Below are 27,946 nucleotides of genomic sequence, written 5' to 3'. Positions count from 1 at the left end.
TTCAACGCATGCGTGGTACCAATCGCACAGTGAAATGATGACGTTTTCTACTACGCAATTATGCGCATGCGCAAAACAGATTGGACAGGCGGCACGGATCGGGTACTGACAGTTTGTTTGTGTATCCTCAGTGTTTTTCTCTTTTGCGTGTTTCATTGAGTGTAAACAGAGTCTTGTCTTTGTGTATTTAAGTGTTGAGATGATGCAGGACACTACAGTGTGTGTCAGAAAGTAACTGGGAACTAATGTTCTTTAGATGTTTCCTAGAGGGAACGTTTTTGAGTGTTGCACGCTGGTGAAGACGGCTGTCAATCTTTGTATATGCTGCTGTTAACGTTCTGTAATGTGTACATATAATACAAGTAAGTTAAAGAGAGTTGTATGCTATTACATGTTATATTATATCCAGATTATGTTAATTGTAATGTTTATATTGATCGCGCTGTTCAGTATAATCGGTTATTAGCGGCCGCAATTTTGCCGCAATGTTTATGCTAATTCATTATTGTAATGCTAGCGCTACATGTAACGGTCACAAACATGTTTAGTTATCTAATTATTAATACAAGCACCCATTACGTGTCCTTTTATGGTATTGTTGAGCATATTATCTCATGAATATTTCAGTTACACATATTTGTGTTTATATATTTCTACTGATAATACCATTTGGTGTTATGGTTTATATTTTGTTGGGTAATATTAATCTGATGGTGATTATTTGTAATTATGTTCTTTGTTTGTTTGTAGACCATTACATTACATTACATTGATATGAGCAGCATACACAGATGTTGGACCATCAATAAATGTCTCATTCTAAAGACTTTCCTCCTCTCCTGATTCTCTAACCGGAATCTGGTCCATATTTGGCCGCCTCAATCAGCTGTTATTAAAATGTAGTGAGGTTTGCTACAGTGTGTGACAGTAAACAGAGCTTACAGGAGGATCAAACCTCCACAGAGTCTCTGGATTCTGTCTGTAACGCTGGAGAACAGCAGCAGATCCTGCAGACCAAACTGAAGATGTGTTCAGTTAAACTCATCGACTGCACGAACCTCATGATGAAGATTAAAACTGAACCCACAGAAATCAAAACTGAACCCACAGAAATCAAAACTGAACCCACAGAAATCAAAACGGAACACACAGAAGAGAAAGATCGCACTGATGAAGATGATGATCTTATTCCATCAGGTATGTCTCTTCAATTATTGTTGTATTTTTACTCATGTGTAACACCTGTTTTGTGTTTCAGTCACAAATTCACTAATTAAAAGACCAAAAAAAAAATTAAGTACTCAAATTTTTAAGGAGTTTAGGATATATTTAACCCTCAAACGCTCCTCGTTTTCTGTTTACACTTCTGGCCCTTGGGGTCTATATGACCGCAAAATTGAAAGCATAATTGTAAGAAAAATATAAATTTTCAATAAAACAAATAATATATATTTTTTTTGTTTAGTTTCTCATCTATACAATAAAGCTGTGTTTTGAGAGATTTGAAGTACTTTTGTACCTGTTTACCACTAAAATCCTCAACTACACCATTGGCTTGCCTGAAAAATATACATTTTTTTATCTATTTGATTTAAATTGTTTTTAGATATTGATATAGGTGTGAGGTGTGTAATTCAGGCATTGGTTTTTAGAAAAAAACATAAAAGAATTACAGTGTAGGAATTAAATCATTTTGACCGTCAGATTCCCATAGAGACCCATTCATTTTCCTGGATATGGAGAACTGCTCAAATCATTACTTTTGTGATACATTTTGTAAATTTATGCTTATATAAACATTAGAAAGGATATTAAAAAATAAATATTATTTCAAATAGTCACTTTTTTTATAGTTTTGATGCATTTTGAAATGTCTGTTTTTACAAAATGCCACAGAAATTTGACTGAGTGAGTGTGTGTGTGTGTGAGTGTGTGTGTGTGTGTGTGTGTGTGTGTGTGTGTGTGTGTGTGTGTGGGTGACAGTGTGTGTGAGAGAGAGAGAGAGAGAGAGAGAGAGAGAGAGAGAGAGAGAGAGCCAGCATGTGTGCTTGAGAGAATGTGTGAGAGGCAGAGAGAGAGAGCGTGTGTGTGCGTGTGCGTGTGTGTGTGTGTGTGAGAGAGAGAGAGAGAGTGTACATGTGCATGCATTAGGTCACACCCCTTTATATCTTTTTTCAACATTTGTGGTTGATTTTTTTGCCAAATTTTATAAAAATGCTCTCTGTGGTAGCCATGCGTTTGTGTGTGTGTGTGGCAGAGGTGTAAAGAGTAGCTGAAAGCCATACTTGAGTAAAAGTACCTATTCATTAGTCTAAAAATTACTCCACTACAAGTTACAAGTCACCAATTTAAATATGACTTGAGTAAAAGTATTAAAGTAACCCAATTTAAAAGTACTCAAGTATTTTTACTCGTACTGAATGTTGGCTCAAAGATGCACTAGTCCTCAACACAAAGAGACATTGTAGGTCTGGGCAGTGAAAACTAAGAAAGTTTATTTATGAGGTTTTATTTCCTTATATAGAAAAGAAATCAAACACCTCAAAATTTTGACCTGGCAGAACAAACACAGATTAAACATTGTCATAGTCTTTTGACTAAAATTTAATTTAGTTTGGCCTGTCATCGGTTTGCATAAGACTTTGGTGTTAAACTCCTTTAACTGGTTGTGCCAACAGCAAAGGCCGCAAACCACACAAACTGACAAATAGGATGATCTGACTATAAAGAATATAATAAAGACTATAAAGTGCAGCAGTACTAAAATGTAGCAGATAATTAAGACATTTCCAATACATTTTAAATAGGAATTATTAAATGTTATACTTACTGGCTGAAGTTGTATGAAGGTCTTGCTAGCCTCATCAATGGATGGACATAAAAACTCTGCACACTCTAAAAAAAGAATTGGAAAACAACATCACATCTAATCTCTGCTAAAAACATAACATCTCTGTTACAGTATCAGCCACAGATCAGAGGGTTGGTCAATATACATTTGAAATCACAGAAGACAACCCAAAAATATTATGAAATGAATATAAAATAGTAACTAAATACGACTCAATAACACATCTAATTTCATATAACACATATACATGTTTATTAACCGATAGTCACTTCCACGCAGCCTCCGTCTTGGTGACAAATACGTTCAAGTTCATCTCCAAACACTTAAATTATTGTTTCATTTTAAAAGAGAGGAACATGCAATATACATATAAGACACCGGTTCTTGCAAACGCTGTTTCGTTTTCATTTATCGATGCGTTAACTTACCTGCCGTTCTGACGGTGAATTGAGTACTGCCTGTCCCTGCCTCAGTGACAGAGTAAACGCCAGCTCCGTGATCCTCCGCCGCCGGTACATGTGCTCGCGCCTCGCGGTCTGTCTTTATGGAGAGCCGGATGTGACTAAATTATAAATAAATAAATACATAAATAAATATACGAGGAAATGTAAAAAAACAAAAATACAGAAATAAATACATAAATATATATACAAGGAAATGTAAAAAAACAAAAATAAATAAGTATTTATACCTGTATTTCTGCATTTATGTATAATTTTATTTTTGTCCACATTTATTTATTTATTTATTTATTTATTTATGCATTTATTTATTTTCACTTTTATTTATTTTCACATTTATTTATGTATATATGTATTTATGTCTACATTTATTTATTTTTACATTTATTTATTTATATATTTATTTATTTCCACATTTATTTATTCCTACATTTATTTATTTATTCATTTGTTCGTCTGTATGCTAATGAGGGGGGCGTGTTTCACCTCAGACTTAGCAATCGATCTCTGAGTGGCAGTGCTGAAGCTTTGAGGCCACAGTGACACCTGCTGGTCTGATCAAGCGAACGAAGTTACACAGGGAGTGAATGACTTACAGATGGGCCCAAACCTTGTCACGTTTTAAATAATTTTTTATCACCATAACTGTTTGTATGTAGGGTCACTACACAGGGCATACGGGTACATACTGTACTCATGACATGGCCGTAAACCGCCATCCGTTCGTGATTTCTAAAATGTCTTGGCACAAATCAATATCAAATGCACGTCATCAATAGATCTGATGACAGACCCTTGGAAGTGGACACCTGAACATGGAAGCGCGTGAAATTATGCACTATTAATCACATTTAATGTAAATGCGCTGGGTGGGGGCTGATCAGAGCTTGAGGCTCGTCCACAAGCAGCCCAGAACGCGGAGAGAAACCAGCGCACGCAAGCATACTGATCAATGCCTCGTTTGAAATGCGGTAGCAAAAGACTTTACATTGGCGTTTGCTAATTTTGCAATGCACAACATGTGACAGTTCGAATCACACGTCATCAAGTGGAATCAGCTGTTCGGGATTAAATCTAACAAAGGGTGATCGCGCAAACGCAGCGAGACACGCATCTAACGCCATGCAGGTGATCCAAAATCAAATCATGGCGAGGTAACGCGTGACTGCAGCGGCTCATGTCCTTTCATTTCAAACCCTCAGATTTTGAGTTCACAGATTTTTTTAAATGAAACGTCCAAAAGATAACGTTGACAGCGACAGAAACAAGCCTTTCTATTGCGGTTATATTTCTCCATATAAATAGATTTTAAAGTTTTAAACCACATATGCATCACCATATATATATATAGCTTATGTCAAGACACAAAGCCATCCCGCGGCACACACTACAATACATAGCCCCTCTTCGCAACGCCAATGCATAGGAAACCCCGGTCGGAAAAAAACAACAAAACCATCACAGAAATTCCTAATGGTTTTCATTAAAACACCAATAGAAATCATTAGCTTCTACCATCATGCCTTGGGACACACTCCACCAGGATTCAATGGCCCCACCAACAGAACCCAACACACACCAGCACAGACCAAGAGAGACCCACAGAGACCACCAGAGCCTCCAACAGACCAACAAAATTCCCATTAAAACCAACAAATCCAACAGAATTTCTGCGATGGTCCACCGTTTCCCAGCAGGGAGTGCAACTACAACATAACATGAGATCAATGCTCCAACTATAACAACATTCAAAATACAGAAATGATGGAACCAATGGCACGTTCAATGCAAACCAAAACAGCCAGAAGGTGGCGGCAAGTCGCTGTCTCAACGAGTAAGTTCGATCAATTCAGCCGATTCATTTGAATTCTGATTCAGTCAATAACACCACCACATGTTGCTTGCAGGCTGCATTGGTAGTTGTTAGGCTATAGGTTATTGTCAAATATGTTATTATCTGGAAATAACATATTCTTCCAAAACAAAGTCACTGCAACCAATCTCACCAAATATGACACATACCAAATTTGGTGTATAATTAAAACCTCTCATAAAACGTTCACAACACAATTCTATATGTTTTATTACTAATTGGAGCGTTGAGATCTCTGGACGACAGCAGTGGCCTTATTTTTGACAAAAAATATTAAAAATATTGGTGTACCATCTGTGTTCATTTGTTTTTATGTACAAGGCTCCCTTTATTATATTCTGTGCAAATGTGCATGACTGTATGAACATATATAATGTTTGGTCCTTTTATGTTCATACAGTCATGCACATTTGCACAGAATATAATAAAGGGAGCCTTGTACATAAAAATAAATGAACACAGATGGTATACCAATATTTTTAATACAGTTGAATACTGCAATAAGGTTAGTATAAGATCCAGTTATAGTACACACTAAAAAACAATTGGTTAAAAACAACCCAAATTGGGTTCTTTTTAACCTAACTGCTGGGTAAATATAGGACAGAACCCATATGGGGTTAAATTAACCCAAGAAGTTGGGTTAATAATTTTAACCCAGCCAATGGGTTGTTTTTTCTACCCAAAACTTGGGTTATTTTTTACTAAAATGATGGGTTAATTTGACTTCATAAATGGGTTAAAAATGTATATAGGGTTATTTTTATTCCTTTTAAAATTATCATTTAAAAATTAAAAACCACAAGATAAACAAACAGGTCAACATTGTATTAACTTTATTTTTCATTAATATTTTTAAGCATATTACACTTTGTGTAATGTAACAAATACAATGTGTGTAACGTACACTTTGTACACAATAGCTCAATCAAAAATTCAGGAGATCATACAAAACTATAAATACAATAAATAAAATTCCATTTTTAAACAATTTTAAACAATTTCTGCCTCTAATTGCAAAAGTGTAAGGAGTGGTTTCCCGGACAGGGATTGGCTTAAGCCAGGACTAGTCCTTAGTTATTAATTAGGAAATATAACAAGTTTGAACAAACATATCTTAATAAAAACATTACTTGTGTGCATTTTGAGGGAAAACAAAGGGCACTGGTGTATTTTAAGATATGTCAGTGCAAGTAGTTTTCAGTTTGGACAGCTCTTACATTTACTTTAGTCTAGGACTAGTCTTATCCTTGTCTGTGAAACCGCCTCTATATGTTTTAACATTTAAAAAAAATCATGAAATTCATTAAATACCTTTAAGAACAACTGTTTGTTACAAAGCAGTATTGTTTTAGTCTACATTATGAACACACACAAAAAAACTATGAAATACAGCATTTTGCCAGTGTAACATTTCATAAACATGTCATTAATATTCATCAAGTAATACGTAAGCAATAAGGTACGAGAGGCTGTGCTGTATCGTGAATAAGTAACGGCTGAAGGGCGTTGTTAGGCACAACACGAAGCGGAGTGCCTGCAACCCCTTCAGCCAGGGCCGTGCACAGGGGGGTGGCCCGGTGGCTAGAGCAACTGCCCTTCTGCCCTAATCGGCTGAGGTGCCCCTCTCGCCAACCCCAGTCAAAGTGTTCTGTTACCGCTCGTCTAAAGATCCACTGTTTCTGGTAATCCACTTCGTGACTTCCCGCCCGCTCCGCAGCATCTCTCACATTCTGTGTCCACTCTTTGAAGGGTGAAGACGACAGTTTGTTGTATTAACAGGTAGATTCATTACATTACCTCAGTTGTAATGCTCAATTAGTAATTTGGTAGTTTGAAGCCGAGAGAGGTCGTGTTCTATATCTATTTTTGCTTGCTTGTGTTCTAGTGATCACTACTTAATTTTCTCGTTATCTCGAGAAAACAGCAGCTTGTTTTCTCGTGATCTCGACATAACAAAAGTTGTATTCTTAATGTGATTAAAGCATACGTGTACTCAATAGAACATAATTTTTAGACAGCAAAAGCATATTTAGCAAATTAGCATGGATGAACAAATGAGATTTTACTTAGATCAGGGATTCGCTCAAGATGAAACAGATTTGCCAATAATTGAGCATTTGATAGCGCAGTGAATTTAGGGACCGTCTTTAAAGTACTCCATATACGTTTCTACTTTAAACAGCATTAAAATGGAATAACTTAAAGTCAACAAACAGTCACAAAACCAACTGTAAAATGTTTCTGGTTGTCAACTATAATGCACACTTTTTTAGATGTTTTATATTTATTCAAATAAACTGTTAAATATTATTGAAGATAGAAACGTGTACAGTGCACTTTAGAGATGGTCCCTAAATTCACGAACATCAAACTTTATTTATTTATTAAGTCTATCGACAATTAGCTTCGCGTGGTAACGGCGAAGACTCCATATGCAGCAGTCCACTTCAAAATAAATGAAATATTATGGACAGGAAATTACATTATGGCATTTGGATTATTATGTCTGGATAGCGAGAAAACAACTTTTGTTATCTCGAGATCAAGAGAAAACGAGCAGCAAAAATAAAAATATGGATGAGTTCTCTCTGCTTTCCTATGTTTTTGTATTTCTGTGGATGATTTGCTCTCTGTCTTCTTAAAGTGCTAACAACTTAGCAAACATTTTTAGAATTACAGTGATTGTCTAATGAGTACCCGATGAGATTTAATATAAATAACATCAAATTTGCTGTTTTTGGCACACTTTGTCGACAAAAAAAATAAAAATGTTTTTTAAAAAAAATTCAGATTTGGAAGGGAGGCTGCAAAAACTGTTCAAAATTGCAAACATGGATTCAAAGCTTCAGCATGTAAATCATATAGAATATTAAGAAGTTTTGTCACACTCTCAATCTTGTTATAAAGTCTATTTTCCATTATAATCACTTATATTATTTGATACTAATCTATAACACATCATATTGTTAAAACCATATAAATTGTGCCCCCCGTGCCCCCTTTTTGGTTTGGGCCACTGCCCCTCAAAATGTCTGTGCACGGCCACAATATTAAAGTAAAAAAAAATATTAGTGCAACTTTCATGAAGTTAAATCAATAAAAGCATTCCTTCCGCTAGAAAAAATAGTCCCTGACTGCGAACAACAACATGAAAGCTCAAATAAAAACAACAAACTGTTCTCAAACTTTGTCTCATTATATATTTATGTGTTGCTAAGGGCGCAGTGATATTAAACAAAACTGTTGGGTGAAGCGGTCATAGCAGTGTTTTATTGTGAATAAAGCACACCTATTGACCAATCAGAATCAAGGATTGGAACTAACCGTTTTATAATCTTCCTTAAAGGTGCTCTAAGCGAATTCACGCGTTTAGACCATAAAACATTTTTTGTTACATACAGCAAACATCTCCTCACTATCTGCTGGCTGCCTGTCCGCTGATTAAACTGTAAAAAACGTGATCTCTGTAGACAGCCTAGGCTCCACAAACTGCAATAAAAATAAAGTGGCCAAACCTACTACCAGAAAGGATAACAAAGTGTTCCAGCCAATTAACAACAAGAAGCATTTGGGGGTGAGGGTTGGGCGCGTTCATGAAAGCACGGAAGGGAGGGAAGGAGTTAGCTACGCTCCGTTTGTTTGAAAACAGTTCAAACATCAACAAAAAGTAACGTCACACAGATTCGCTTAGAGCACCTTTAAGTCTGTAAAAAAACCCTAAAATGATAACTCTTGTACCTGAAACCCAGTCTATTCAAAAAACCTCTTGTCATTTACTTGCAAGAATGCAGTGCTTCTACTACCCCAATCTAAGTGCCTTGTCCAAAGTTTCTCCTCCAAGGATGACGAATGCCTGGGACTCATGTGTCCATTTTCAAGTGACAGGAAATAAGGGTAAAGTCCTGATGCTTCAGCCTGCTGGAGGTACTCCATCATATTTGTTCCAACCTAAAGGACACACAATGCAAATGAGTTAAGGTGAAACTTGGGGGGTGTCAGGGTGTGGGTATGGGTGATGGGTTTGGGAGTTATTACACCTTGATCTTGCCCACTTTAAGACAGCCACTATTAACATATGGCGCTTTTCCATTGCATAGTACCCCACGGTTTGGTTTAGTTTGGGTCGGGTCAGCTTACTTTTGGGAGCTTTTCCATTAGGTGCAGTACGTGGTACCCGATACTTTTTTTCGTACCACCTCGTTTGGGGTTCCAAGCGACCCGAGCTGATACCAAACGTGACGTGAAAACACTGTAGATCACTGATTGGTCTGAAAGAAACGTCACTAACAGCGTCATCGCTGTTAGCTTTACCTTTAGTGCTAGCTTGCGCTGTCTCGAGCAAACATGTTGTCATCTGTGCTCTGGTATAAGTTCCCAAACTCCCTTTTTGCGATGAAAAACATCCACAGGTTGAGTATCAGGGACACCATAACAGTTTTTTCCAGACTTGCAGTTTGTGGCGGAACATTCGCGATGAGCACGTCAGCATTATATGCTTAAATGCAACTTCAGTGAGGCTCAGCGGAGCGCCGTCGGCTGACGCCTCGGGTGTTTGAACAGAAACTGTCATGTGATACAGACAGAGGTAGTGATAAACGCGATGTGCAAACATCTATTTGTGGTGGTCAATTTTAATTTTGTGGCAGACTGAGAAATAAATAAATGTATGGGAATGTACAACGATGCTCTCCTCTCACTTGTATGATGTCACAGCAGTAGGCAGCGCAAATATAACGACACGCCTATAATCCCTCCCACTGTGAAGTGATACTAAACTCAACGGAAAAGCTAACCACGCCAAAGTGAGGTGAGCTGACCCGACCCAAACTAAACTAAACCGTGGGGTTCTATGCAATGGAAAAGCGCCATAAATGTCCCAAACTTTTGAATGGTAGTTTATTTAAATACCTGGTAAATAAAGTATTAAAGTAAATTTCTTGTTTTGTACTTACAGGCTGAATGTTAATGAAAGCTTTTTTGCCATCATCAATGCTGGGCCAGACTTTTTCTGGCAGTTTTGAAGGGTGGAGGTGGAAGCAAAACAGGGAGCAGCTTTAATGCAAGATATCCCTTTGCATCTGTAGCAGCAGAAATTGAAAAGCAATATGTTCAGATAATGTCGGTTAACTGTCTGGCATTTCAAATAAATGAAGATGAGTGGAGAAAGTGCTAAATCTCCCAACAGCAATTATTGTCAAAAATTTTCTTCATTAATTTATCAGTGGGTGTCTTTATTAAATTGCTATTAGTAAATCTGGCCCATAATATCAAAATAGTTGAGAAACTTTACCTTGTGTCATCTCCTCAACTGAACATGGAAGCTTTGCTTCTGGTTTAGAAAAATGCAAGATCCTATCGGTATATCAAGAGAGCCATTTCTCGAAGAGTTTTGGAGCTGCATCCTGGTGTAATGTGTAAAAGTCTTGTGCAATCTAAATGCAAAAATAACAAAAAAACAACTTCTAAAATACTAAAAGACTAAATAAAACGCTTGTTACCACATGATAAGGACAAAATATTAACATACCATGCCTGGGGTAGTTAGCCTGGGGTAGTTAGCCTAGGAAACTCATGGAAACTCAGACCACCTAAAACAGAAAAACACAAACTTTTAGCTGTAAGTGATGCATTTTTTTTCTATCAATATAGATAATAGACCGGGGTGGCGAACATTAGTCCTGGAGAGCCACAGCCCTGCAGTTTTTTGCTCCAACCCTGATTAAGGCTATGTTTACACGTGGGCGGCTATTTTCAAACGGACATTTCAACCTCTCCGGTTTCAAAAATAATATCGTGCACACATGTCAGTTTTCAGAAAAGTGTTTATTTACACGTACGCGTGCATATATGCCGTCAAGAGAAGCTCAAGCCCACATAAGCCAATCACCGGCAGCGCTGGTGGTGACGAAAACTGGTTCTTCATGTTGGAGGGAGGAGTTGTTGCAGTAGGTGATCGATGACGTCAAAGTACCGCGAGAGCAAGTTGAGGAATCACACGTAGAGGTCTAATTTCAAATCGCTCTCGCGGTACTTTGACATCATTCGTCTGTCGGTTCTTGCAACGCCGCATGAAGTCAAACACACGTAAAATTTCTGACCTCCGAGCACTCGTCTCTGCTCCTCGACATAATGGAGCAGCTGTATCTGAAAATACAAACACACAAAACGAGTTTGCACGAACATAAATGTGATCTTGGAAGCGTTCAGAGTAGCAGTCACATGTAAACATAGGTCACACTTTTGACGTAGGTGCAAGCTCTGGCGCATACTCTGTGACGTTGCCTGCTTAAACATCTGTTTGTCAAGATCTCCACTCTGGCCGGAGTTTTAAGAAACAATCGGTTTCAGAGGCGAGTTCTCCGTTTGCGTGTAAACGAGGGGCACAAACGAAGGTAAATCTCTCAGTTTTTAAAAATAACCATGTACAGTATTGTTCAAAATAATAGCAGTACAATGTGACTTACCAGAATAATCAAGGTTTTTAGTATATTTTTTATTGCTACGTGGCAAACAAGTTACCAGTAGGTTCAGTAGATTCTCAGAAAACAAATGAGACCCAGCACCCACGACACGCCCGCTCCCAAGGCTGTGCAACTGGGCAACTAGTTGAATTAGTTGAAAGGGGTGTGTTCAAAAAAACAGCAGTGTGGCATTCAATCACTGAGGTCATCAATTTTGTGAAGAAACAGGTGTGAATCAGGTGGCCCCTATTTAAGGATGAAGCCAACACTTGTTGAACATGCATTTGAAAGCTGAGGAAAATGGGTCGTTCAAGACATTGTTCAGAAGAACAGCGTACTTTGATTAAAAAGTTGATTGGAGAGGGGAAAACCTATAAAGAGGTGCAAAAAATGATAGGCTGTTCAGCTAAAATGATCTCCAATGCCTTAAAATGGAGAGCAAAACCAGAGAGACGTGGAAGAAAACGGAAGACAACCATCAAAATGGATAGAAGAATAACCAGAATGGCAAAGGCTCAGCCAATGATCACCTCCAGGATGATCAAAGACAGTCTGGAGTTACCTGTAAGTACTGTGACAGTTAGAAGACGTCTGTGTGAAGCTAATCTATTTTCAAGAATCCCCCGCAAAGTCCCTCTGTTAAAAAAAAGGCATGTGCAGAAGAGGTTACAATTTGCCAAAGAACACATCAACTGGCCTAAAGAGAAATGGAGGAACATTTTGTGGACTGATGAGAGTAAAATTGTTATTTTTGGGTCCAAGGGCCACAGGCAGTTTGTGAGACGACCCCCAAACTCTGAATTCAAGCCACAGTACACAGTGAAGACAGTGAAGCATGGAGGTGCAAGCATCATGATATGGGCATGTTTCTCCTACTATGGTGTTGGGCCTATTTATCGCATACCAGGGATCATGGATCAGTTTGCATATGTTAAAATACTTGAAGAGGTCATGTTGCCCTATGCTGAAGAGGACATGCCCTTGAAATGGTTGTTTCAACAAGACAATGACCCAAAACACACTAGTAAACGGGCAAAGTCTTGCTTCCAAACCAACAAAATTAATGTTATGGAGTGGCCAGCCCAATCTCCAGACCTTAATCCAATTGAGAACTTGTGGGGTGATATCAAAAATGCTGTTTCTGAAGCAAAACCAAGAAATGTGAATGATTTGTGGAATGTTGTTAAAGAATCATGGAGTGGAATAACAGCTGAGAGGTGCCACAAGTTGGTTGACTCCATGCCACACAGATGTCAAGCAGTTTTAAAAAACTGTGGTCATACAACTAAATATTAGTTTAGTGATTCACAGGATTGCTAAATCCCAGAAAAAAAATGTTTGTACAAAATAGTTTTGAGTTTGTACAGTCAAAGGTAGACACTGCTATTTTTTTGAACACACCCCTTTCAACTAATTGCCCAATTGCACAGCCTTAACAGCGTGCATATCATGAATGCTGGGTCTTGTTTGTTTTCTGAGAATCTACTGAACCTACTGGTAACTTGTTTGCCACGTAGCAATAAAAAATATACTAAAAACCTTGATTATTCTGGTTAGTCACATTGTACTGCTATTATTTTGAACAATACTGTACGTGTAAACAGAGCCTAAACCTCACCCGTCTGAAGGTTTCTAGTAACTCTTTAGACCTTGATTACCTGTTCAGGTGTGTTTGATTAGAGCTGGAGCTAAACTCTGCAGGACTGCGGCTCTCCACGACCGACATTCACCACCCCTGTAATAGACCAATCATACTTATTCATTTGTTTAGGTGATTTCAAATGTCAACATTGGCTTTCAGAGATCATGCACCCCACCTTTAATTTACTTGTTCACCACCTGCTGGCATTAATGTTGCACTTAAGAGAAACTATATTTGAAGCATTGTCACTGTCGAAAAGACAATTTAAACTCTTTTGATCGTTTTCGTAGACAGCAGTGTTTATATCTGAACTATAAAGATTTATTCCAGTACTTCCGGAATAACATATATCTGAATGTTTGTTTCATACGTTACGTTACACGAAAACTGCTTTCGCTGGATAAGCACGGAGGCAGATTTGAATGTCACAGAGTGTGATTAGGCTTTAATGGACATTTTAAAGTTAGTTGAATCCTGTCATTTATAAACAACTTCCGGTAAACTCCGCTAAGAATAAATAAAAACAAAGTCTTTTTAGAGTAGTTTATTTCTGATACCAAGCAAAATAAACAACAAGTAAATTACCTCAGTTCTTATTTCATAGCTAAAGTGTATAAAAACTACACTGAGCTAACTTTGCTAAGTAACATGTGTACTATAATGTATACATTGTTAACTACAAATCGGCTATCAAACCTCCCTTCACATGGTCATGATCGCCGTCTCCCCCTGCCTTTAGGAAACCAAAACATTTGTTATTTTTGACGAGGTAATTTGTTCCAGAATTCATCTGAGGCACTAGTCAGACCATTAAACCGGAAGTAAACGCCAGACGCGTACCCGCGACACCCGTGCGTCCGATGAAACGGTCTATACTCATAATAATAAAGTATAATTATAGTCCAATGTTAATCGCCATTATTACCATATTAAATATATTGTCCAACGTTACCCCGTTCTGTGGTAAAAACGCGCATCTGCTCACAAAAAGTTATTTCAAGCACTCGACTGATGTTGTTGACTAAACGTAACGTTAATGAAATGCCCTCGTTTGGACAACACTTTTGCCAATAGGTATCGATTAAATGATACAAAGACACATACAGACCTTTATTTCACCAGAAAAGAACCGCTGAAGAATGTCTGCTTGTAAAGTCCTGCTGTATTTCTCCTTCTGACGATCCAAAATCCCCGCGACAGATGATCCATGAAAGGGGTTGTTTTGACCCAGCCGCTGCACTGATGTACAGCGGGGGATGGGCTGCTTTAACTGTTCGTGTACAAAAAATGGTTTTCAGAAATTAATTACCAGAGATTTGTTACGGGCTGTAATTGTCTAAAATCTCGTTTTAATAATCTGAAAATGCAAAGAATGCATTTACTTTAACTTACATTAATCTCGTTTTAAGTTAACAGTTAACTGGGATTTGAAGTAACGTAAATGTCGTCATATAACGTTAGTTAAGAAGAAGCTTAAGGCTTTGTCCAAAGGGGACGTTTAAAACATTAAACAAAAACAGTAGAAAACGTATTTACTATCCAACGGGCCTATCAAACAAGCCAACCTAAATGAACGAAGCTGGCGGCGTATTTAATGCCATGTAAAACTGAATGTAATGGCACTTACGTCTTTATATAGCCCTCGATATTATGATACGTGTATAAATAGGTTTAAAAAATATGTTATATGAATAAATATGTTGATACGAACCTTATTTCTCCAAATATTAGTGTGCGTTGCATCCACCTCAAATTCAGTCAGCCTGTGCTGCACCTGAATCTGCGCCTGGTTGATTTGACCCAATGAGCTGGGTTGTTGAGTCCGGGAGGGGGAGGGGGTGTATTGATTCCACTCTCAGTGAAAATTACCCAGAAAATAACCCAGTGGTGGGGTTACATAAAACTACCCAAAAAACTACCCAAGACTGAGAAAATAACCCAAAAAAATTACCCAAATGGCTTAACCCAACATTTGGGTAGAAAAAATAACCCCGGATTTTTTAGAGTGTATTCATTATATATTAATCACACGCCCTTATTTGGGGCTAAGCCCACATATAACCAGTGCTGGCAAAATGGGTTGGAATGTGCTTGGGGATGGGCTAATTAAAATCCACAGGCAAAACAAAAAAGTCCTTTTGTCAAAAATAAGGTTATTGCTGTCGTCCAGAGATCTCAATGCTCCAATCAGTAACAAAACATACAGAATTGTGTTGTGAACGTTTTATGAGAGGTTTTAATTATACACCAAATTTGGTATGTGTCATATTTGGTGAGATTGGTTGCAGTGACTTTGTTTTGGAAGAATATGTTATTTCCAGATAATAACATATTTGACAATAACCTATAGCCTAACAACTACCAATGCAGCCTGCAAGCAACATGTGGTGGTGTTATTGACTAAATCAGAATCCAAATGAATCGGCCGAATCGATCGAACCCACCCGCCGAGACAGCGACTTGCCGCCACCTTCTGGCTGTTTTAGTTTACATTAAACGTACCATTGATTCCATCATTTCTGTATTTTAAATGTTATTATAATTAAAGCATTAATCTCATGTTATGTTATAATTGCACTCCCTGCTAAAAAACAATAGACCATCACAGAAATTCTATTGGATTTATTGGTTTTAATGGGAATTTTATTGGACTATTGGAAACTCTAATGGTCTCTGTGGGTCTCTCTTGGTCTGTGCTGGTGTGTGTTGGGTTCTGTTGGTGGGGCCATTGAATCCTGGTGGAGTGTGTCCCAAGGCATGATGGTGAAGGCTGGTGATTTCTGTTGGTATTTTGGTGAAGCCCATTGGGAATTTCTGTGGTGGTTTTGTTGTTTTTTTCCGACCGGGGTTTCCTGTGCATTGGCATTGCGAAGAGGGGCTGTGTATTGTAGTGTATGCCGCGAGGTGGCTTTGTGTCTTGACATAAGCTATGTATATGTGTGGTGGTGCATATGTGGTTTGGAACTTTGAAATCTATTTATATGGAGAAATGTGGCCGCAATGGAGGGGCTTGTTTCTGTCGCTGTCGGCGTTGTCTTTTGGACGTTTCATTTAAAAAAATCTGTGAACTCAAAATCTGAGGGTTTGAAATGAAAGGACATGAGCCGCTGCGGTCGCGCGTTGCCTCGCCATGATTTGATTTTGGATCGCCTGCATGGCGTTGGATGCGTGTCTCGCTGCGTTTGCGCGATCGCCCTTTGTTGGATTTGGTCCCGAGCAGCTGGTTCCGCTTGATGGCGTGTGATTCGAGCTGTCACATGTTGTGCATTGCAAAATTAGCAAACGCCAATGTAAAGTCTTTTGCTACCGCATTTCAAACGAGGCATTGATCAGTATGCTTGCGTGCGCTGGTTTCTCTCCGCGTTCTGGGCTGCTTGTGGACGAGCCTCAAGCTCTGATCAGCCCCCACCCAGCGCATTTACATTAAATGTGATTAATAGTGCATAATTTCACGCGCTTCCGTGTTCGGGTGTCCGCTTCCGGGGGTCTGTCATCAGATCTGTTGATGACGTGCATTTGGTGTTGATTTGTGCCAAGACATTTTAGAAATCACGAACGGCGGTTTACGGCCATGTCATGAGTACAGTATGTACCCGTATGCCCTGTGTAGTGACCCTACATACAAACAGTTATGGTGATAAAAAATTATTTAAAACGTGACAAGGTTTTGGCCCATCTGTAAGTCATTCACTCCCTGTGTAACTTCGTTCGCTTGGTCAGACCAGCAGGTGTCACTGTGGCCTCAAAGCTTCAGCACTGCCACTCAGAGATCGATTGCTAAGTCTGAGGTGAAACACGCCCCCCTCATTAGCATACAGACGAACAAATGAATAAATAAATAAATGTAGGAATAAATAAATGTGGAAATAAATAAATATATAAATAAATAAATGTAAAAATAAATAAATGTAGACATAAATACATATATACATAAATAAATGTGAAAATAAATAAAAGTGAAAATAAATAAATGCATAAATAAATAAATAAATAAATAAATAAATGTGGACAAAAATAAAATTACACATAAATGCAGAAATACAGGTATAAATACTTATTTATTTTTGTTTTTTTACATTTCCTTGTATATATATTTATGTATTTATTTCTGTATTTTTGTTTTTTTACATTTCCTCGTATATTTATTTATGTATTTATTTATTTATAATTTAGTCACATCCGGCTCTCCATAGTCTTTACATATCGAATGACAAGAAAGCAACTCGTTTGTCGCTAAATTTAATTTAACAGCGTCGCTATCGCTTGTTAAGCTGGGAAAGGGAAAACTATGGGCGTGTGTGACACAAAAAGCCGAAGTGGGGTTGCGGAGGTCGACTCGGTTCCGGTTTTGACTCGCTTTGTTAAAGGCTTACAGAAATTGTCACGAGTTAACGTAATCACAGAAATTGTCATGAGTTAACGTAATCAACCGTATGATGGGGATTTTGTAACATTGATTTTATTAATTTTATTAATATGCCATATCAAACATCTTAGAACGATTATTCGAGTTAATTTGTGTAAATGGCGATCTGAGGTAACAGTCGTCATTCCTCTAAATTACACCTTTCATCTTAGTCTGTATAAATTAACAAGTTGCTGTCTCGCAAAATGTTATAATCTTGTTTATATTCATGAAATGTTCACAAAAAACATAAAAACTTACTTTGAAACAACTGCTTCCAGTGACTCTGTCCTCACGACGACCGTTGCTGAGCACATTCAACATCCAGGGCGCGAAGCACATGAGCCTCTTCAAACAACCCAACATAATAACCCAGCAGTTTTAACCCAACACCTAGAAAACTGAAACTACCCAAAAAGTGTTTAAAATGTACAGAAATATGATAATGCATATTAAAAACAGGACGTTGTTCATTTGAAAGATTAATTGAAAACACATGTAGTAGACGTAACAGCACTATCTCACATTAAGTGCACTACATTTCTTCAGTCATGCATCCCTCTTTACAGTAAATACATTACAGCATACTTGATTAAATCTGAGGACAGTGAAATTGTACACTTATTATCAATCTTATAATGTACTTAAGTTACTCGGGCAAATCAGTACAGGACCTCGCTGGTTTATTTTGGCTTATATAGTAAGTTATATCAAGTTAGCTGATAAAATGAACGCAAGGCCAAGGAAACAATGAAGTAGTTTCAAAGAAAGAAAATCAAGTTGATTGAATGGCCCAGTCAATCACCTGACCTAAATCCCATAGCAAATCTATGAAGAGAACTGAAGATCAAAGTTCACAAAATAGTCCCAAGTAACCTTCAAGATTTTAAGACCATTTGTGTGGAAGAATGGGCCAAAATCACTCCTGAGCAATGCAGATGTTACAGGTGAGAGCAGACCGCCCCTGTCGCGGGTCACGCTCCTCCTTCTGTTCCCACCCGAGGAGGTCCCAAAACACCCCAATGACCAGACAAACAAGTAAAATAAAATGTGACAAGTTTTATTAAATATTAAAAACAACATTTAGGGGGAAATTAAATACTAAAAAAGGTCTCAGTCCTTTGGCCTTCATCCCGTGAGTTCTCATAGCAGAGGGGGGGGGGGGGCATTTAAGTACTCTGGACTCTTGGCTCCGGGCGTACAGGTGAGTATACTAGGGTAATACGCTGGCTCTTAGCTTTGGGCATACGGTGAGTATACAGAAGGACACACTGGACTTTTACTTGTTATCGTTACCTCGCCACCACCAGGTGGGGGAAAAAGGGATCAGGAGTTACAAGCGGGCATGCATAGAAAAGGTGGTCACCGCCAGCACCAGCGCGTGTTCTCTTTACACAGGATTTCCTTCTCGGCCTAGAGAGTGAATGCTGACAACAGGAACACATAGGGATGGGAATTGATAAGACTTTAACGATTCCGATTCCATTATCGATGTTGCTTACGATTCTCATTGGGTGAGGGAATAAGCACAAATTTGTATGTTTGTATTAACTCGCTTTAATATCTGTTCATAAGACACAGAACAGAGTATAAACAAATTATGTGTAGCAACTAGAGTTCTCAACGGGCCTGAAAATTACAACCCGACCCGGCCCGTGGCTTTTAAAGCCCGGACCCGATGTAACCCGACACATCGACGTGAATTATCTGTCCGATCCGCGGCCTGACGCCGCCGACATCATTTTTTTTCTCATACACGTTGGCTATTATCATGACCAGCAGATGGGAATTCAAATCAAGGCAAGCTTTAATGTTCACGCCTTTTAACAATACAAACAACTGAAACAATAAATTTAAATATAGGCTATATAAATATGCCTTAAATAAAAATCACACAATAATAAATAAAAAGAACTCAAACATGTACCCAGCCAGCGGCTTCTCCTCGTGTAGTAGCAACGGTGAATTTACCTGCGGCAAGTTTACTTTTCTCCATCTCTTCTTCTCCAGGAGTCCAGGCAACAGGTGTGCACACAGTGATAGCAATAAGCTCCGGGGCGGATCCGCTCTGAAGCTGGCAGCTCCGGTCTGGATCCGTTGCTGATCCGTCCCGGAGCTTTTTGCTATCCCCGCCCCTTTCTGTGATGCACGTTGCAGCAGCCAGACCAGACTTTCTTTACAGTGAACAGAGGTGATGATTAATAATTTTTTTCACTGAGCGTAAAAGATTAAGCCCGACGTCCGACCCGACCTGACTCATTTGCTTATATTTTTGACCCGAATCCGCAGGTCCCGTCGGGTTTGTCGGGCCGGCCCGACCCGTTGGGAACTCTAGTAGCAACCTCAGAACAGACTTAAAAGTAGGTGAGCTACTTCTTAAAGGGGTCGTGAATTGGTCGATTTTATTGTTTTATGACGTTGTTTGATGTCTACTTATGTGTTTTGCGTTGTTTTTAAATTTAAAAACATCACAGTTAATAAGTAATAAGCTGTTTTTTACCGTGGTTCTGAGGCAGTCTTGAGAAACAGTCGGATTAGATGGGCGGGCCACGTCGAAGACTAGGAAGGTAACGCCCAGTGCCATGATTGGATGACAGTTTTGCAACGTAACCTAACTTTCAACATCACTACACGCATGGAATTGTTTTGAAAACCAGCTACGGTATATTGAAACATGCTAGCCCGCAGGATTCTCCCTTATATGTTCGAGCCAGAGTCTGATCCAGAATACCAAGACGACGAACCTCCCAGCAAACACATAACGTTCCCCTAACATTCCCTTATGGTTCCCATTTGGTTATTTTTTTGGAACCAACTAAGAACGTTCTGGGAACGTTCCCTGTAGGTTATATTTTTAATAACCTAGAGAGAACGTTCCCAGAACGTTCCCTGCAGGTTATATTTATAATAACCTAAAGAAAACGTTCCCAGAAGGTTCCCTGTAGGTTTTTTAAGATATAACGAATACACTTTAATAATGGATGGTAAAGCCCCTATGGCAGCGCAGTGAATGCCCACTGCTCTGTGTGTGTTCACTACTGCTGCTATCCATCCGATTTTTTTGAGGAAATTATGTGAAAACATCTTTAAATCCATGTATTCCTTTATAAGTGCGCAAGTCTGATGTGTGCGCTCCACTGCTGCAGCACGCGCTTCTCTGCTACGCTCCTCCAGAACGCGCTTGCGAACTCTTGTCACTCATGGTCGTTTAATTTTACCTCAGAGACAAACATTATTTTACAGATTTCTTTACTTTCTTTCTTCATTTATTAACTTAAATATCAGAGAACAAATATATATTTTAGTGGTTTTCGATCGATTTTAAAGTCATTTTAAAGACAATAGGGTGTTAGAAGCTTTTGATTGATGTAAAAACAAACCACCGGCAGAACCCGCTTAATCTCCGCTTAATCTCCTTCCGTTTCAATGTGTACATATATATATATATATATATATATATATATATATATATATATATATATATATATATATATATATATATATATATATATATATATATATATATATATATATATCTCCCAAGGGTTTTTTCCTCCTAGGACTTTTTTTTACTTCCCCGGCTTAAAATCCGGGGGTTTTTTCTCCTAGGGGGTTTTTCAACCCGGGGAGGCAGCCTTTTTGGCCTTAACTTCTATACGTTACATTAGTAATACGTTTGCTTATAATGTTGATTTATAGCCGCAGCAAATTTAGCTGCTTGTGCTATCGTGTATTACGTTGTGCTATCTGTCGATCTTCTGTGCTTTTCACTGCATCTATTATGTAAAGCTGCTTTGATACAATTACCAAATTGTGAAAAGCGCTATATAAATAAAATTGAATTGAATTGAACTAGTTGTCTCTATTTTAATAAAATATTAACAAAAATGATAAAAAAACAATTGCTGGATATGTTTACAAATGTTGGTTTATTTGATGTGCAATAGGGTTGTTGCGGTGACAGAATTTTCCCACCGGTTAATCAGTGCGTGACAAACCCGGTGATACCGGTTTCACCGGGTGGGAGGGGCTTATAAATGCACAGAAGTGCACATTTTACTTTCAGTTTTGAATTAGATGCAACTGTTGTTTAAATCCGGCGCTTGCGTAGGCTGAGTTAAATCGCGTATGCATTTGCGTGCAAATGCGAGTGCAACAGCTGGTTTAAGTGCTTGAGTAAATGTGCGCAGGTACTTCTGACAGAAACCTGCAAGTCCCAAGTAGTGCACCTGGCTATTCCTCCATAAAGCGCTGCTTGAATGATGGGTTTATTATTATTCTTAATGAAAAACACAACAACAAAACAATCTCGCTTATATTAAACATCATATATGTATCTTATAACAAAAACGAGTAAGCACGCGGCTTCTGCCATCTTCTGCTCGCCGCAGTCTGACAGGGATAAATTAAATTTGACACCCGCAGCCGATACTCTCCGCTGAATTCAGGCAGCAGACACATTCAGTTGTAAGTGTTTGCACTCTTTAACGAAACTAAATGATTTAATTACAAGAAAATATAAAAACGACGGTGAAAGACGGTGTCGCAGTGGGCAAGTGATCTAACCGGTTAGAGGCTGAAGCACCGGTAATCACCGTTTCACCGACTATCGCAACAAGCCTAATGTGCAATGACCCAGCTGTAATAACAGGACTGACACCTGTCTTCTGTCTATATGTGTGAATCTAGAAAAAAATACAGAATCTGAATTCTTCATCCTTCTTTGTGTAATTAAGAGTGAAAAGACAATTTAATAGTTTCATGTTTCTTTCAGATGTGAAGAGTGATTCATCTTTGGAAATAGAAATAACGTCCTCAACATCAAAAGAGCGACTGGCAGCACAAACTCTTTCCTGCATCACCTGTGGAAAGACATTCAGCTCACAGAGACTTTTAGAGAGACATGAGAGAAAACACACAGAAGAGAAACTCTTCACCAGATCTGAGATCAGCTTTACTACCTTACAAGAGAAGAAACTTCATTCAGAAGACCACAGAGAGAAGAAGAAGAAGCAGTTTCACTGTGAGCAGTGTGGGAGGATTTGTGTCTCTTCCTCTAAACTAAATGTTCACATGAGGACACACAGTGATGAAAAGCCTTTCAACTGCACTGAATATGGAAATTACTTCAGAACCAAACAATATCTTAAAGTTCATCAGAGAGTTCATACAGGTGAAAAACCTTACGAGTGTCCTCGTTGTGAGAAGAGATTTAGCTGTAAACGTGGTCTGAAGAGACATGTGCTTTTACACACCAATGAGAGACCATATCAGTGCAGTGAATGTGGAAAAACCTTTAGGGATTCACGCTCTTTCAAAAAACACCAGAATACTCACATTAAAGAGAAACTCTATCAGTGTTCACACTGTGATAAACGTTATGGTCATAAATATCAGCTGATAATCCATGAGAGAGTTCATACTGGAGAAAAACCTTATCACTGTAATGTTTGTGGGAAGAGTTTTAGTCAAAAAACTACATTACTATGTCACAATAGGATTCATACAGGTGAAAAACCTTACAAATGCTCCCAGTGTGACATGACATTTGCTTATTCAGGTCACTTCAGAGTCCATCAGAGAATTCACACTGGAGAGAAACCTTACGTCTGCGCTCACTGTAGAAAGAGCTTCAGTAGTTTATCTAAATTCAGAGTTCATCAAAGAGTTCATACTGGAGAGAAACCTTATCAATGTAGTGTATGTGGGAAGAGTTTTAGTCATCAAACTACATTACTATGTCACAAGAGACTTCATACAGGTGAAAAACCTTACAAATGCTCCCAGTGTGACATGACATTTGCTTATTCAGGTGACTGCAAAGTCCATCAGAGAGTTCATACTGGAGAGAAACCTTACGTCTGCTCTCACTGTGGAAAGAGCTTCTCTAGTTCATCTCAAGTCATAGTTCATCAAAGAGTTCATACTGGAGAGAAACCTCATCACTGTAATGTTTGTGGGAAGAGTTTTAGTCAACGGGCTTCATTACTAAATCACAAGAGAATTCATACAGGTGAAAAACCTTACAAATGCTCTCAGTGTGACATGACGTTTGCTCAGTCAAGTTCCTTAAAACCCCATGAGAGAATTCATACTGGAGAGAAACCTCATCACTGTAGTGTCTGTGGGAAGAGTTTTAGTCAAGGGTCTTCATTACTAAAGCACAAGAGAGTTCATACAGGTGAAAAACCTTTCAAATGCTCTCAGTGTGACAAGATGTTTACTTGTTCAAGTAACTTAAGATACCATCAGAGGGTTCATACTGGAGAGAAACCTTATCACTGTAGTGTCTGTGGGAAGAGTTTTAGTCAAGGGTCTTCATTACTAAGGCACCAGAGACTTCACACAGGTGAAAAACCTTTCAAATGCTCTCAGTGTGACAAGACGTTTGCTCAGTCAAGTCACTTACAAGCCCATCAGAGAGTTCATACTGGTGAGAAATCTTAAAGCTGAAGGTATACTAGGGAGGTCTGCATGAAGTCATTTTGTCATCAGGAGAAAATGACCGTATGCGTACAATACGCATTCAACAGTGCATGTGTGAGAAAATATTGAGACAGAACACCCCACTACAAACAATTAGGGCGCACTCACACTATCCAAACCAAACCGCGCTCGGGCGCGTTTGACCCCCAAAGCCTGGTTTGTTTGACTAGTGCAGTGTTCTTCACTACCAACCCTGGAGAGCCGGTGCCCTGCAGAGTTTAGCTCCAACCTTAATCAAACACACCTGCAAGCTAATCAATGTCTTCATGAGCACTAGAAAATCACAGGTAGGTGTGTTTGATTAAGGTGCAGAGGTGGGCCGGAGCGCGGTTCACTTGGGCTCAGGCGCAGAAGTCTGTGGTGTGAGCGCAATCGCGCCTGAGCGCGATTCAAAAGGTGAAGACGTCAGCTGCGCGACCACTCACCTTCATCTGCCTCCGTAAAAACCTTTTGATGCGAGCAGCGGGGTTACGTGAATGTCCGAGCTGCACACGTGACAGATCAACTAAGCAATATGATGACATGTGAGAGGGCTGTCTGTTATCGCGCACCAAACGACTCCAAATAAAAAACACAGACTTATCATTACGGTGGATTCCAGTGTTAAGAGAGCGCTTTACTTCCTGCTTTTTTCTAAACAATCGCATCTTAATGAGGAAAGCGTGCCCGGACTCGGATCGATAAAAGTACAGTGTAACCGCGTGCACTTGGGGAAGTAGGGAGGGGTGACAATCGCGCTGGGGCATGGTTTGGTTTGGTTTTGATAATGTGAGTGAGCTTACACAATGCAATAGACAGCATTTGTGCACACACTATTGTTTTTTCTTCTTTTTATTTTTACTTATTTCAAGAACAGAAAGCTGTGGAGCATTTTCGTCAACCTAATGCAGGAATGGGGAACCCTGGGGCCTGGGGGGCCGCTGTCCTGCAGAGTTTGGTTCCAGCCCTAATCAAACACACCTGAATTAAATTTCCAAGTAATCCTGAAAACTTTAATTCAATTTTTCAGGTGTGTTTGATTGGGGTTGGGGCTGGGCTCTGCGGGACAGTGGCCCTCCAGGACCAGGGTTTGAGGACCCTGCCCTAATGTTTGATTCCTGGTCTTTGTTTTTTTCTTGTTTCTTTTAAACTTTGTTTGCCATGGTGGATCGTCTACTTTTCTTAACCTATCCTGCATTTTTTATGGCGCTTTTCCGTTGCATAGTACCTCACGGTTTGGTGTCAGTTTTCTTTTGGGAGCTTTTCCACTGAGTGAAGTACATAGTACCTGATACTTTTTTTAGGCCTACCTCGGTTGGGGTTCCAAGCGACCTGAGCTGAGACCAAACGTGACATGAAAACACTGTAGATCACTGATTGGTCTGAGAGAATCGTCACTATCAGTGTAATTGCTATAATGTAAAAGATTAGCTTTACATTAGTGCTAGCTTGCGGTGTCTCGAGCAAACATGTTGTTATCTGTGCTCTGCTACAAGTTCCCAAATTCCCTTTAGCGATGAAATACATCTACAGGTTGAGGATCAAAAACACCTTAACAGTTTTTTTTTCAGACTTGCAGTTTTTTGGCGGCACATTCGGGATGCGCACGTATGCTTAAATGCAACTTATGAGGATTAGCGGAGCGCGTTAACTGATGCCACAGGTTTTTGTACAGAAACTTTCATGTGACACAGAGGTAGTGTTAAACGCGATGTGCAAACATCTATTTTGGTGATCAATTTTAGTTTTGTGGCAGACTGAGAAATAAATGAATGTATGGGAATGTACAACAATGCTCTCACTTGTATGATGTCACAGCAGTAGGCAGCGCAAATATAAGGACATGCCTATAATCCCTCCCACTCTGAAGTAATACTAACTCGATGGAAAAGCTAACCAAGCCAAAGTTAAGTGAGCTGACCCAACCTGACTCGCAAATCAGTGCGGCTCTGATGGCCTGGTAGAGTAATAATTTGAATGAGAAATCATTTGTATTGTGTACAGTCGTGGCCAAAAGTTTTGAGAATTACATAAATATTGGAAATTGGAAAAGTTGCTGCTTAAGTTTTTATAATTTGCATATACTCCAGAATGTTGAATGAAGAGTTCTAGAAAAAGTTAAAGGACCTGTTATTGCATAGAGATCATCTTGACCAGATGCACAGTGTGATGTGTTAGCACAATAGAAATGAACTGCAAGAGCTTGTAGAGAGGAGTAAAGACTGCTGAGAGGATATGCTATTATTTAAGTATATGCTGCATACTTGACAAGTTTGTCACACTTTCACTACACAGATACCATAAATTGTATAACAGGTTTCTTTTTACTTTATTATTAGTATTTTAATAACAATCACAGTTGAATGTAATGTGGTAATAAAAAAGAAGAATGTCATTGTAGGTATCTTTACAGATGAAAATAAAGGCTTTAAAATTCAACTGCACTTTTAATTTGCACATTCAAGAGAGAATAATTTAAAATATTATTTTCAGTTCCTTTAAAAAAATGTGTTTATTTTACGGGAGAAAATGAAACTGTAGAATTCATAATCTTAAAACAGAAGTTATATGATAAAAATAGAAAATAACAACCTACCAGGGATGATAGAATAGAAACAGTTTTGCTACTGTATTTGTATATAGCAGGGGTGGCGAACGTCGGTCCTGGAGAGCCGGAGCCCTGCAGTTTTTAGCTCCAACCCTGATTAAACCTCACCTGTCTGAAGGTTTCTTGTAACTCTTTAGACCTTGATTACCTGTTCTGGGGTGTATTCCAGAAAGCTGGTTATGTGGCTTACCCGGGTAAGTTTAGGAGTAAGTAAGCGGATAACCTCTGCTTTCGGTTCCAAAAACAGAGGTAACTTTCGGGTTATGTAAGTAACCATAGCAACTGACTCTCTGAAGATAACCTGCTCCGGAGCAGGTTATGTTGCAGAGTAAGTTCATTTTAGTTAATAAAACGAGGCTCCGGATGATGTCTGCGCATGCGTGTACTTATGATGAGCGTACAGCGGGCGTGGAAGCATATATTTTGCATAATATTACAATGTTAAAGCGTTTATTTTATTTTATTACATTTACAGTCGCGAATATTTATTGCTGTCTTAAAAAATGTGTGATATGAATTTTTTTTAAAGAAACTATTTTTTTAATAACATTGATTGATATTTGTGATTGTACTAATTACTATAAATTTAATTATGTCCATTACTAATAAAAATTGATTCATATTTGTGTTTGGACTAAATACTATACATTTAATTATGTTCATTTTTAATATATCTCCAAATATCAGTGGATGTATGAAACACAATTCCATCAGTTAATTAATGTTAACAATAAAGTACATTTCCATATCAATTTTGTCAATTCATAAATAACCTCATCTTTCACTTACTATATAATTTGAGATTAATCTAAAGTTATAATAAATGTGTGTGCAAATACATTGTCATTATTGAATCTTAACCAATGTTACTTAAGTGACAATGTGGCAATGTTACAGTAAATGGGTATAACAAATAGAAACACATGATGCCTATCATAATAATAATTACTGAGGGACAGAAGTTACCCCTGCCTGCAGTCTCTGATAGGCATGTGCATCTGACCTGGCCCACAGAATGACACCCATGAAGCACAGGCATGATTTAACACTGACCCACAGAATGACACAGGTGAAGCACAGCCTTCATTAGGTGAAACACTATTGAATCACAGACATGGCATAGTGGTCAGAGATTTTCTATTATTAGTTAGATCATGTACACAATGAAATGAAATTA

General features: G+C 38.6%; 1 protein-coding gene and 1 long non-coding RNA gene across 4 annotated transcripts; one reads left to right on the top strand and one right to left on the bottom strand.

Moving 5' to 3' along the window:
• The first annotated feature begins 117 nt into the window (after positions 1–117).
• LOC141361389 (uncharacterized) lies at positions 118–27,927 on the top strand. Its single transcript, XM_073862507.1, has 3 exons — positions 118–362; positions 751–1,197; positions 22,471–27,927. The coding sequence occupies exons 2-3, from the start codon at positions 1,026–1,028 to the stop codon at positions 24,141–24,143; spliced, it is 1,845 nt and encodes a 614-aa protein (XP_073718608.1). The 5' UTR covers positions 118–362; positions 751–1,025; the 3' UTR covers positions 24,144–27,927.
• Positions 8,241–15,276, bottom strand: LOC129444252 (uncharacterized). Of its 3 annotated transcripts, XR_012367684.1 has the most exons (7): positions 15,003–15,276; positions 14,400–14,561; positions 13,308–13,384; positions 10,716–10,776; positions 10,479–10,620; positions 10,141–10,266; positions 8,241–9,136 (listed from the first exon to the last, which is right to left on the bottom strand). It is a non-coding gene; the product is annotated as an uncharacterized lncRNA (long non-coding RNA). The 3 variants fall into 3 exon arrangements; XR_012367683.1 differs by lacking the exon at positions 15,003–15,276 and having other exon boundaries at positions 14,400–14,836; XR_012367685.1 differs by lacking the exons at positions 13,308–13,384; positions 15,003–15,276 and having other exon boundaries at positions 8,242–9,136; positions 14,400–14,833.
• Positions 27,928–27,946: the final 19 nt, after the last annotated feature.

The sequence above is a fragment of the Misgurnus anguillicaudatus genome, chromosome 24 (genome assembly GCF_027580225.2).
Source record: "Misgurnus anguillicaudatus chromosome 24, ASM2758022v2, whole genome shotgun sequence".
Taxonomy (NCBI): domain Eukaryota; kingdom Metazoa; phylum Chordata; class Actinopteri; order Cypriniformes; family Cobitidae; genus Misgurnus; species Misgurnus anguillicaudatus.
This window is presented reverse-complemented; position numbering and strand designations above follow the sequence as displayed.

What these genes read in the sequence shown, in the direction of transcription:
- LOC141361389 (XM_073862507.1), top strand. Translation starts at nt 1,026, where the DNA reads ATGTGTTCAGTTAAACTCATCGACTGCACGAACCTCATGATGAAGATT. An exon ending in TGATGATCTTATTCCATCAG is followed by an intron (nt 1,198 to 22,470) that starts GTATGTCTCTTC and finishes TGTTTCTTTCAG; the next exon opens with ATGTGAAGAGTGATTCATCT.